General features: G+C 36.9%; 1 protein-coding gene across 2 annotated transcripts in view; it reads left to right on the top strand.

Moving 5' to 3' along the window:
- LOC137645733 (zinc finger protein ZFP2-like) overlaps nt 1-11,448 on the top strand; it is a 480,606-nt gene extending 469,158 nt beyond the window's left edge. For both annotated transcript variants that reach the window (XM_068378620.1, XM_068378621.1), the window contains exon 16: nt 10,824-11,448. In XM_068378620.1, coding sequence (XP_068234721.1) covers nt 10,824-10,904 — 81 coding nt within the window. In that variant the 3' untranslated portion in view covers nt 10,905-11,448. The remainder of the gene's footprint in view (nt 1-10,823) is intronic.
- The last annotated feature ends 2,326 nt before the right edge of the window (nt 11,449-13,774 follow it).

Here is a 13,774-nt window from a genome sequence, read left to right as displayed (position 1 = left end):
CTCATCATGAAATCTTGAAAGTCTTTGCTGGCGAATTGAGGGCCACCATCGGTCCTGAGACGAAGGGGAACACCGACTTCCCTGAAGTAACGACAGAAGATACGTATGGTGTTGGAAGCAGTAGTGTCTCCTTTACATGGTACCACAACAGGCCACCCAGAGAGTCGGTCGGTTACAACTAGGAATGATTTCCCGGCGACACTGAAAAAGTCAGCTGAGACAGACTCAAAAGGCCTCGTAGGGTGATCATCATTCAATAAGGGTTCCTGCTGAAGGCTAGGCTGCAACATTTGGCATGATTCACAAGCTCTGACAGTACTGGTGATGTCTGAATCAATTCCCGGCCAAAAAACAGTCTGTCTTGTACGTCGCTTTGTGGCTTCCACTCCTCGATGGCTATCATGAAGACGAGCGAGAGTACGACGGCGAAGGGCAGCAGGGACAACAATTCTTGCTCCGTAGAGAACCAGATCACCATCAGTGGAGAGGTTTTCCCTTAATTTCCAGAAAGGGAGTAACGACTGGTGTTGGTTTTAACGGCTTGATGGAAATCCTGAAGTCACACAATTCACAAGACAGGTATACGATGAATCAGCTCTTGCTGCAGCTCGAAGTTCCTGAAGTGTCCTATCTGCATCTTGGGGCGTAGAATCTTCTTCGGCGATGACAGCATTAACATTGACGATATACCTGACGTGTGTTGCGACATCAGCACAAGTGGTATCATCTTCTGGAATAGGCTGACTGACTGGAGCTCGAGATAAGGCATCTGGAATGCTGAGCTGCTTTCCAGCTTGCCACACTGCTGTGAATAGGTACGGTGAAATCTTTTCCTTGAGACGCTGAAGGCGAGGATTCTCCACTGCATCAAGTGTATAATGATTGAGAATTGGGATGAGTGGCCGGTGATCAGTCATTAGGGTAAAATGCTGAAGACCAGCTAGATACAATCTACACTTAGACATAGCCCAGACCACAGCTAACAATTCTAACTCTATAGTAGCGTAGCGGGACTCGGCATCTGTGAGGAAACGGGAGCCGCATTGAACTAGGCGAAGTCTGCCATTACTATGGTCCTGTAGAAGGGCGTATCCAATCCCATATAAGCGAGAGGCATCAGTCTGGAGGATTATACCGGCAATGCAGGATCAAAGGAGGCAAGGACTGGGGGGCTTACCAAGGCGGCCTTGACTCGACGAAATGCATCGTCATGATCAGGAGTCCAAACGAATGCTCTCTTGGGGCTCATCAGAGGTCGTAGGGGCTGAGCTGTAGCAGCAATATCAGGGGTAAATTCAGCCAACTGGTTCACTAAACCCATGAATGATCGAAGGTCAGTCAAATTGGTAGGAGTTGGAAAGTCCCGGATTGCACTGACTTTGCCAGGATCAGCTGCTATACCCTCTTCTGAGAGCTGATATCCACAAAAGGACACTTGAGATGCAGCAACCACAAACTTGTCTCTGTTGAGAGTAATCCTGAATTTACGGCATCGAAGAAGCATCTCGTAGATTTGTTGAAGATGAGTGAAGTAATCATCATCCGAAAGAAGTATGTCATCCACGACCTTTACACAGTTCTGCATTCCTTGAAGAGCCATATCACCGCGGAGACAGAAGGCGTCCCCTGTAGCTGCAAAACCCATTGGGCCTCTGCAATGCTTGAAACGGCCGTACGGTGTAATGAAGGCTGTCAAGTGTTGGTCCTCTTCAGCAAGTGCCATCTGCCAATATCCACATAAGGCATCTGCTGTAGTGAAATACCTTGCCTTCGAATTAACACTACGGATGGCAGCGAACGGAGTTGGTGAAGGGTGGGTTGGTCGGGACACTTGGCTGTTGAGCTTAGTGAGGTCAACAGTGATACGGACACCTGAGTCCTTAGCTACTACGACGAGTGGATGGCACCATTCTGAAGGTTCATCACCGGCAGGCTTGATAATTCCTTGGGTTACCATGGAGGCGAGTTCTTCTTTAACTTGATCGCGGAAAGCAAAGGGTATCTGGCGTGGAGTGTGGACAGCAAAGGGTACTGCACCATCCTTGAGGTGGATCCTCATTGGAGGACCGGTCATCGGCTGGAGTGGTGTTGTCTTGAGGTCTTCTTTAGTGACGAGAACATCCTTGAACTCCCGTAGAAAAAATTCTCTTGCCTCAGTAGGGGATGTGGTAGCAGAAAGGGGCAATTCCTTGCATCTTTTGACATCTTAACTTCCAAGATTGGCTTGGGAAAGTCAGGAGAAATAATTGCTAATTCCTTACAGTGGCTGTAAGACAGCAATGGTGTTTGAACACCGTCATGAACCTGTATAACAGCAGAACAGGACTGCTTACCCAGAGTAAGAGTGGCTTGGAAGGTACCCAAAGCAGGTGTCATAGCTGAACCGTCGGCAGTTAGAGTTACAGTTGTAGGAAATGGCTTTAAACTACTCCTAGGTATCTTCAGTAGGTCAAGATGCTGGGGTCCTACCACGGAGACTTCGGCGCCTGTGTCAGGTAACATCTGAATTCGGGATGTAACATCTCCATATGTTAGAAGAACACAGACAGGCTTAGGCGACTTGCCGAAAGTTTCGACTCGACGACAGCTGGACTTCTTTACGACCTTTGATTTACCTGACGATGGGGTAGCTTTGTCACTTGAAGAGCCACCCTGTGTACTGTCATTTCTCTTTGTCTTACAGTATTTATCGTAATGTCCCACACGGTTACAAACTCGGCACTGTGCTGCATTGGCTGGGCACTTCGGAGTCCTGTCCCAATGACCTCGTCGACCGCAGTTCTTGCAGCTACTTTCTAGGGCTGGGCAAACTTCGGAAGAATGGTGGTTACGTGCACAACACTGGCAGGGAGTGGCTGGTTTGGGTGGTGGGGTTGAAGAATGATTTTTACTAACTCCTTTCTGTTTCTTGTATGTTGAAACAACACGTAGCTGGGAGGTTGGTGCTCGAATGGCAGAAGTAGCCTTCCTGGCCGCCTCATATGAGCGACAAGTATTGATCACCTCCTGTAGTGAAGCTGTTGCATCAAGAGAGATGAGTTTCTGGACAAGTTCCCCATCCCTGATTCCCATGAGAATTATCATCTTCATTTGAGTTTCTTCACACACTGATGAATTCCCCGGACAGACGTCCACCTCTTCAGCTATATGCTTAAGTCGCACGTAAAAATCTGAAAAAGATTCTCCCTCAAACTGCTTGCAACTTAAGATTTCTCTTCGGCGAAGGGCTTCGTTGCGTAGACTTTTCACGTGATCCTGCAGCTCATCTAAGACCTCTTCTACTGTCTTGTCTGTGTTAGGTGGAATATCCAGGGTGTGCTCCAAGATCCTCTGCGTCTCGAGAGTGAGGCACATTCTAAGCTGAATGAGTTGCTTCTCTCTAGGTAACTTGGATAAATCCACCATGACAGAATAATCTTCCCATCGACGTCTCCATTCTCGAAAAACTTGAAAACTGGCATCTGCTTGAAGGGGAGGCGGGTTCTGGGTGATAGCTTTTTGGGGGGCAGGTATTACTGATGAACTTGAAGATGAAGCAGTAGGTACTGACGATGTAGACGATGTATTGATTGAAAGGCTATGTGTGCTATCAGGTTGGGAGGTAACAGGAAGCAACCTCTGCAACAATGCTGTAAAGCGAGCACTTTCTTCCTGTCGACGTTGTTCGTCTTCTCTGCGTCGAAAATCCTCTTCTTGGCGCCTTCTTGCATCCTCTTGTATACGACATTGTTCAAGATACTTGATGAAATGAAGAAAATCGCCTCCTGAAGCTGATGGAGGAGTTGTATAATGTGGGGTGAGTGGCGGTGGCAACTGGTACACTTCCTCCCCAATTAATCCACCGAGAGCTCCAACATTAGGATTAAATCCTTCCTCTACCTCTGCTTCTCGTATAGAGTGCTTTCAATGACGTCACTGGGAATCGCCGGCGGCCATGCTGGAGGGCATACAAAGCGAAAACATGGCGGCTGCTACAGCGAATATGGACAATGAGAGCGACTTTGTCAAACAATTGTCGGGTGATGATAAGCGTTTTTACAAGCAGAAACTCGATCTAATTGATGGCCTAGATCCATACCAGATGCAGAATTCATTCAGTCAAAATATTGAGGATTTTCCCAGTATTTCATACATTGATATGGTGAACTACTTGGTACTGTCGGCCAACCCAGAACATGAGTGGGCATACATTTCCATTGAATAATCTGCTTCCAGAATTTGTTGTTTTTCCCTTTAATGCTTTTAAGTCTAAAATTAGATAAACACTGGGCCGATGAAGAGAGTGTTTATAATTATAATGTTAATATTGATCATTTAGCCTAACCTTGTGTATTATAATTTTTTATTGTCAAAATGTATGTAAAAGTTTTGCATTATTATGTCAAATCTTTATCGGTTCATGCCTAACCATTGTGTTTGTGTTTGGTTACAAATGCTATAATTTCTTATATACATATAAACATATGATGGACAAACTCTATTGTAATGCTCTTGGATGATCGTTTTGCCTCCTTGCAATTAAATGCGCAAGTTTAATTATTTTTTCGATGTTTCATATATAAGCTGAAGACCCCTTCGGATTAAACCAGCTTTCAGATATTATTATTATTATTTATAATCAATGTTTATTCATCACATAGGCCTGTATGTCTGCACAATTTAATACACAAATTAAAATAAATATAAATATACACTTAATTATATATAGGCATGAGCACCTTGGCGAAAGAGAGACCTAGGTAAGTAGCCTTTGTTAATATAGCCAATATGGGCGCTTTTAATTTTTGTTTTGTAAATCTGAGATGCCCCTTTTGATGTTTAAAAATTGAGATGCCCCTCCCCCACACACACTACACACTGAACTGACGATGATACTTTTGAAGTCACCCATGCGATCGGATATAGCATGTTTACACAGGAATAATGATACTTTTAGGGCCTAGCCGAGACTGACCTGATATGAAATAATCAGAACAGATACGTGCTTAGGGTAGTGAGGATTCACGTAGATCAGCCCGTGATATTCTGGTCAACCACAAGTCACGTCTGCACTTGGATAATTCTTCTGTATTTTTGTCCTGATTCTGAATAACTGCCGGTATGCGGTAGAAACTCTTGTCATCTCTTCGTCCTCGATTCAAACAGCCAACAATAGCGCAAAAATTGGGCATTGTATGAATGTGAATGTGATGAAATGGCTAAATATTCAACAGCTCAACCATAGCTATTCACTGAACGCGTCTTTGTATGCCCTCCAAGATGGCGGACCGGAAGTTTGATGACGTGTATTGAAAGGACTCTATATCAGAAGATTCCTCGTGAAATTCCGATTCCGACATGGTTTATTGTAAAATCATTAACATTGACATATCAAAAAGAAATATGTAAGAAATAAAAGTTCAATTTTCCAAAATATTCAGAAATAATATCATTCTTACGAATATGTGCATGTTATACTAAATGTAGCGGTATGGTTCAGGTAGGGAGGGGGAGGAGTCTGTTCGACGAGCAGTAGTCACTCCCCTCGGTGACGTCACGGTCAGTTGCCCGGAAGCGTTCAAAGTGACTGGATGTCAGTGTGCCGGTCAAGTTGAATTCTGTGCTATGCTCGTTCTTATACTTAATTACGAGACACAGCACCTGAGGAGGTCACTTAACAGTCACTAAGGCACACTGCACTAAAAGGGTCCACTTAGAAGTCACTTTGGGCAACGAACACTACACTTAAATGCACATGAACTGCACAATAAATCCATGGAGATTCACGGGGAGAGTAATGGCGGCTGTAATCGTCGTCTTGTGTTGCTTGAAAAACTTGTAAAAGCACTGTCTTCTCACAAAATACTCACTGCGCCATGTTGGGGGTGTTCCTGGGAGGTTGGGAAGGAAACACAATCTTGAAATTAACATAAGTTCTATTGAGAAGGTGCAATACACGAATCAAATACAACAGGCAGGAATTACGTCTGCCTTGGGTGACGAACGACAATACAAGCACATTGTGTGATGCCCCAAGGCTGGGAAGTACATTGTAGCCATGTCTTCGGGGCGTTGCCACACTTAGTAATGAAATAGACATCTATGCATAATAACATTGTAAAATGATGCATATACACATATGAATACATAGGGGGTGTATTTATTTACAAGACATATAATAAATGAGACACATAATAAATGGGAAACATAATAAATGGGAAACATCATACATTGCTTTACGTATGATATGTTAACGTCAGTTAATGTAACGGTCTCACATTTTATAATCTACAACACGTACTTAATCTAAAGAACCAACTTACGCAGTGTAAGGCTTTTGTCTTTTGGTTTTACGCAGTGACATCACGAACATAGAGCTACAGTATAGGGGGATAGGATAGGTGGGGAGGGGAGGAGTGGAATTAGGATTTTGTGAGTATTGGAGGAAAAGTGTTAAAATGAGTATAGTGGGAAGTGTAAAGATTGTTTTTTTTTCGTGTGTGTGTGTGTGTGTGTGCCAACATCATACCTTGTTGACTACCAAAAGGTGATTTCTTTGCCTGCCTCCAAGGGATTATTCCTTTTCTGGGGTTTGTTTATGTACTTGTGTGTATTTTCTTTTTGTTTTATTTCAATACTCTGGATTTGGTTCGTCCTTTTCCACCAGCAATGCTCGTTTTGTGTGTGTCTTATTTCCTCACTTGTTGCCAGTTCTGGGTAAATGTTTTTTAATCTTTCCCAGGCCTGTGTGGCCCCTTTGTGGTACCTGATGTTAACTGGTTCAAGATTGTATATGTTATGGAGCGTTTCACTGTTTTAAATATTATTATTACTATTATTTTTAATATTATTATTATTATTGTTGTTGTTGTTGTTGTTATTATTATTATTATTATTATTGTGTTGTTGTTATGTTTTTGGACATGAATGTTTCTTATGTTTCCATTTTGGAATTTTTGATTGAGCCATTGTGCATGCTGGTGCTATTGGATATTCGAAGAGAGGTCTTATCAGGGTTTTGTAAAGATTTATTACTATGTTTTTATCCAATAGTTGGAAACGTTTGAATACGCCTTTTTTTGTGTTTTGCTAGTTGGAGTTTTTGTTCAATATTTTAACTTATGTCTGTTCTTTTAATAGAGAGACCAAGTAAATTAACTTCGTTGTTAAATGGAATATTTATGTTGTTTACTGTTATTGGTGCTGGTTTACTTTTTTATACTGATAAGAGTTGGAATTTGTTGCTGTTTTTTTTTATTTTCTACTTATTTTCATAATCATTTATTCTTTTGATCTCTCTTTCGGTTTTTATTTTCATAAATCTTTTGAAATTTGTAGGATGCATTATCACTTGTGTGATGTCATCTGCATAGGAATAGTTTATGGCATATTCGGGGTTGGTTGGCATATCTGCTGTGTAGATGATAAAAAGAGTTGAGGATAGTAGGCCCCCCTGTGGCACCCCACTTTTTATATCTATTGTTTCACCCAGTTTTCCCTCTCTGCTACATAATCTGATAGTTCTCTCTTTTATGTAGCTTTAGAGGAGCTTTTCTATTATTATTGGTAGTCCTAATTGGAGTATTTTATATTTGAGGCTGTCATGCCATACTTTATCAAATGCCTTTGAGATATCTCTGCAGATGATATTGCATTGGTGTTTTTATTTAGTTGGTTCATAGCTATTGTTTCGTAAATGGTCATAAGGACAGTTTCAGTGCTTCTCCCTGTCCTGAAACCGTGTTGGTGTTTGTACAATTTATTGTTACTTTCTAGGAATCTCCTTAGTCGTATGGTTATGATTTTTCAAAGACTTTTCGTGGCACTTCCACCAGTGTGACTGGTCTTTTGTTTGCTGGTTGTTTTGGGTCTTTCCCTGGTTTGGGGGGAGGTATGAGAATTCCTTCATTGTTTGGTTTTGAGTAATATTCCATTCAGAGTGTTAGGTTTGATATTTGTTGGTGTCTTCTCCATGCCACCATTGGCCGTTTTGATAGCAGTAACTTATTTGTGCCACTTTTACCTTGTGCTTTGTGTTTAAATGCATTTACTGCTTTTATTATCTCATGTATTTTAATGCCGACTATTAAGTACAGTAGTTGTTCTCATCCAGTCTTTGCAAATATGGGTTTTGATAGGGGTTTATTCGTTCCCTATTTTATTGTAGGAAGTTAAGTACTTCTGTTTCTGTGTCCCTATCGAAATTTGCATTTTCTTGGTCTGTAATTTCCAATGTGCTCTTTCATGACGTTTTGTTAACAAGTTCAGTTAATTACGCGCAGTCCTCCCGTACCTTGGTAGCAAAAAACGTAAAGTTCGGAAGCGAATATTTCAAGTGTTACTACTCAAGGTCTATAGATTAAGCCCTTGTTACTACTATAGTTTTGGGAGCGAGACTAAAATACGAAAGGAAAGAAGATGAATGAAAAAAATTTTTAAATGTGAAGATCCGCATTTAACTTTGCTTTAATACATCACTTCTCCTATCATTTGCCTTTATCTATATTAACGTAAATGCCTGCCCAATATCTCACTCGGGTCACAAGGATGGATTTGAAATAGAACCTAAGAGTGTAGATGGCCTGAGAATGACAAAGCTAAAGTAGACCATTAATCAATTACCCAAGTGACATGTGAAGTGTTTATAACTCTGGACAGAGAACACTTTTGTATTAGAGTGAAGGATTGTGAACTGCATCACCCAAGTTATTGGCAGGGTGTTGTGCCCTTGAGATTTAGTGCTCTTATCCTCCCCTGTTGATCTTTAATGCATGTTATAAGGAGGCTTACCCAGACCAGGGTCCCGCTAATCTTTAAAAAAAAAAAAAAAAAGAATAACAAAAAATATTCTCCACAAGTGATACACACATTTAGGATTTCTACAAACGCAAGATAATCCTGACAGCACCATTATTGATAAAAAGAGTAGCTTATCTAAAAAAAGAAATATTTTCTCCACAGGTGATAGACATTTAGGATTTGCACAAACAGCAAGATGATCCTAACAGCACCATTATTACCTGAAAAAGGAATGGTTCACAGACCTGTGGCCTCTGCTGTCAGAATGTCCAAGAAAGTTTTAGTACAAAACCAATCTGTTCAGACTACAGTAGTTTAACAGGCAATTTATCAAAACTCATCCTTGGTACATCTAACATCACGGAAACTATCCACCATATTTTCAAATCAAAGAGTTTTCACGGCCCTCTAGATTGTCTATCATAGGTTCCAAAATTATTTTTATCAAAGACAATGGAATGTTATTTTGATTGGTAAAATCCTGGAATGTATCAATGACTAGAACTACTTTGAATAACTTTGGTAACTCCTTGTTTCAATTTTTATAAAAAGAAAATTTCAATTTCAACCATTCAGGGATATAGATCCATGCTTGATTCTGTGCTCAAGCATTTTGGATTATAACTAGCTATTTCAGGTATTATATCTGATGCATTTAAGCCTTCAATATTGCAAGATCTTCAGTAGTTAGGTCTATTTTTATTTAATATGGAAATGGTCTAAAACACTTTTCTTATTAGCGTTAGCTTTAGCTAAATACTTAACTGAAAGGACTAGCTTTTAAAGTAATCTTTGGGACCATAAGAGAATATAGTCTTTTGTGCATACTTTCCAAGCTAAAATTTATTTTTTCACATCCCCTGTGTAAAAAAGGATGAGGGTATTACATCAGAGAATAAGATTTCTTTGTTGACTAGGAGCCGTATTATTGGGACAAAAATAACAATATTGAACATAGCATCCCTAATTTGTTTTGTGGGATTAGAGTTCCAAATCGTCTTCTGTCCAAAAATGCAATGCCATTTTTTGTTGAAAGTTTTTGTCATGGAAGCTCATAAAAAAGTAATCCAATGTAAATTAAAACCTTGAACCTTAGAGTTCAATGATATTAGAACTGTAGCTGCATCTTTAAATTTTTGCAGAAATCGTTGCTGGGAAAGAGTTTTAGCAGCACCCAAATGGCATACCAAGTCAGTTTTCAGTAAACACTATCTTAAAAAATCATGGTTTGCTTATCAAGATTGTTAGACTCTAGGTATTATATTGGCAGCAGGCAATGTGGTCTAATAAAAATTTTGAGTTGAGGTAATTTATAATTTTCTTAAATTTACAAAAGTATAGTTTTCGTTACATGGTTTTGGTGTTATATAGATAGGTAAGTAGTAGAGGAAATATCATTTAGATAAAATATCTGGAGCCCTGTATGTGAAAATGTATTTTGAGATGGTTTGTTATCAATAATCTAGACTGGGAAGTCTATTTCAATTCTTTTGTATTATTTCAAAACTTTAAATGACCCAACTCTTTCTTTCACTGGCGACCTATCTCCGTCAGAGTGTGGGCGTCAGCATTAAATGGAATTTTAATAGTAAGATGTGTTGTTTCTGTATTCACCTGGTGTTCATAACATGCCCGCCTTCCTCCCCACTGACTTGTGGTGTCAAGAGGATGTGGAATAGTTTTGACTTGGAGACTGAAAAAGACAAAGGTTCTGTTGCGTGTCCCAGCTTTGCTCCTTGTTATTGTCTTTTATATTGTCACATTACTGTACCAAGGTATAAATCTATAGAAATGTGTGATTTTTTTTTTTCGATTTTACCGATAAATTTTGATGAGACTGAATTTACAGAGAAAAAGAAATATGAACATCAGGTAAGTATAGAAAAAACGCAAATTTTGTTATTAAAATTCCATTTTTATATTCAAATCTATAATTACTTTTAGAATGGTCTTTTGCATCTGAGAAATTTAGGATTGACTTAGAAAGATCTTGTGGATTTCTTCCTGTGTCTAATGTTGAGTAATTACAAATTTCTTTTCTTCAGGTTGAAGTTGATGAACAATCGCACAGTATCTCGGAAGAAGAGGCATCAGAGCAGAGGATTACTTTAGTCCTTAATCCTTAGAACAAATATTGGTAAGCTGCCTCATATTCGTTGTAATCACATGGGGGGGGGAGACTTTAAAATCGGGAAAAAATTTATAAACATGAAAATGTACTGATGTTCATTGATGGATTGTTTTATAAATTTTAGTTTTGGAAGTATAAATGTGAACAAATCTCATCTTATGTATTATCTTCTTGTAATTTTTATCGATAGTTTTATTAATTGATGATATTACATGTTTGTCTGCTGTTTGATAAAGATAAAGCTGCTTAGCCAAATTATTTATTATCAAGCTATTTTTGTGTTTGTTGTTTTGATGACAATAGACCTGTTTGAATTTATTTTTTGTAAAGAAATAAAAATTAAGTTTAAGAAAACATATATGTTGCTCTTTAGTAATTTGTTATTGTTTATTACAGAAATATACTTATTGATTTTATGTAATTATTTACTTAAAGCAATACAGCATGTAAATATATGATAACTGTAAGGGTGTTCAGGATCCTCTTTCATGCAATAAATTAGTTAAATAGTGTTTAGAAAAAATATAAATTGCTAATAATATTGTCTTTAATTTTAATCAGAAAATAATCCTTTATGCTCCAGTCCCTCAATAAATAAACACAGAAAGCAGAAATCAACCAGTAGGCTATGCATACAGGGGCTGATTTACAGGCCTCAAGCATCTACAAATTGCACTGTGTAATTCGTATTATGAGGAATAGCTCAGCTGAAAGGCAGGAGCTTGTATTTTTGTTTTTGTGTTTGTATCATTAAATTAGAATTGCCATTAGAACACTGTTAAGAAATCTGAAGTCTAATGTGAAGGCTCACAGAGAAGCATAGTAATATATTTTTAGAATTATGAAAGGTCCGATCTCATGGGTTCCAGCCATTTCCAAGCAATTTCTGTCTCAAAGTACAGCTACTCCCTCTTTAACAATGGGTCTAGGTTCCTATAACCCCTTTTGATAAGTGAATTCATCATTCAGTGATCTATTCTTATAGTGGATATCTTGCCCATCCAATTTCTTTGTCGCATAATGTTATTATAATCACTAATAGGCTGGGCCTAAAAAATCTTATCTTATTTATGCTTATATTTTCCCCTTAAAAAGTAGTAATTGAATATGTAAAATAGTTATTAGTGTTTGCACTGAACCTGTACTGTAGTAAATCCATTACTGCAATGAGGTAAGGCCTATAAAACCATAAAATTTTCTTCCATCACCTGATTATTATTTTCGGCAGATAAAATATGAGGACCAAAGGTAGAAAATATGTATATAGTACTTTACAAAATAGTATTGATATCATCATATCTTAACTTATTTTTCTTTTTTTCTATTAATTTCTTATTTATATTCATAAAATTACTATGAATCCTTTTCTTTCCTTCGTATTGTTTACTCATGTATGCTGATCAAACACTACTGCTTGAAACCATGTACATCAGCGAATAAATAGTACAATAACCTCATATAATTTATTTTTTCCATTAATAAATTATTAATCATTGATGTATGTATGAATTGTAGCCTTGTCTGAATGGCCGCCCTCTCTCTCTCTCTCTCTCTCTCTCTCTCTCTCTCTCTCTCTCTCTCTCTCTCTACGGTTTGCCACTCAAATTTCTGTTTTGTTCATTGCACTTTTTTTAATAGTAATAGATCTACTGATTAATATGATGCATATATAATATTGATAAGCTTTGGGTAATAAATTTCCTTGAAGGTTCTATGGTAACTTAGATATGATCAGATACCTAGTGGCTTGAGAGTCTCAATGATGGCCTTAGCAATGCGGTGGGGTGATTTATATATCCTGGCAGGTTCAACTATACCTCTAAGGCCAGGTCTGACCGACCAGACTATGACTGAACCCCTATGAGCCTTCTTTATTTTAGTTTTTCTCTTCTTGCTCTATCCGGAAGTGTATTTTTTATTTATCTATTATTATTTCTTTATTTATTTCGTTTCTTAATTGACATGGATATTTCCATATTCATTATTATTGCCTGTCTTGATGAATGAGAGAAGGAATCACGGTTGGGAGTATTGGATGACCTTAGCTAGAGTACCCATAGATAATAGTTGCGACAAGGCCGTCTACAAAGGCAGAATTATGTAGTAGTACTGGTATTAGGGTATTCACTACAAATATGTTTGGTTATACGATGTAATAGTAAAGTTTATATATATATATATATATATATATATATATATATATATATATATATATATATATATATATGTATGTATATACAGTATATATATATACACACACACACATTATATATATATATATATATATATATATATATATATATATATTATATATATATGTATGTATATAGACATAGATATATATATATATATATATATATATATATATATATATATATATATATATATATAATGTATATATATATATTATATATATATATATATATATATATATATATATATATATGTGTATGTATATAGACATAGATATAGATATATATATATATATATATATATATATATATATATATATATATATATATATATATATATATATATATATATATATACACGTACAGTATATATATATACATATATGTATATAGACAGATATAGATATATATATACATATATATATGTGTGTATATATGTATACATATATTTATATATATATATATATATATATATATATATATATATATATATATATATATATATATATATATATATATATATATACATATATATATATATATATATATATATATATATATATATATATACAGTATATAAATATATATATATATATATATATATATATATATATATAAATTATATATACAGTATATATATATATATATATATATATATATATATATATATATG

This window comes from Palaemon carinicauda, chromosome 8, assembly GCF_036898095.1.
Source record: "Palaemon carinicauda isolate YSFRI2023 chromosome 8, ASM3689809v2, whole genome shotgun sequence".
NCBI classification, from domain to species: domain Eukaryota; kingdom Metazoa; phylum Arthropoda; class Malacostraca; order Decapoda; family Palaemonidae; genus Palaemon; species Palaemon carinicauda.
Note: the sequence above shows the minus strand (reverse complement) of the source record. Positions and strands in the feature narration are given on the sequence as shown.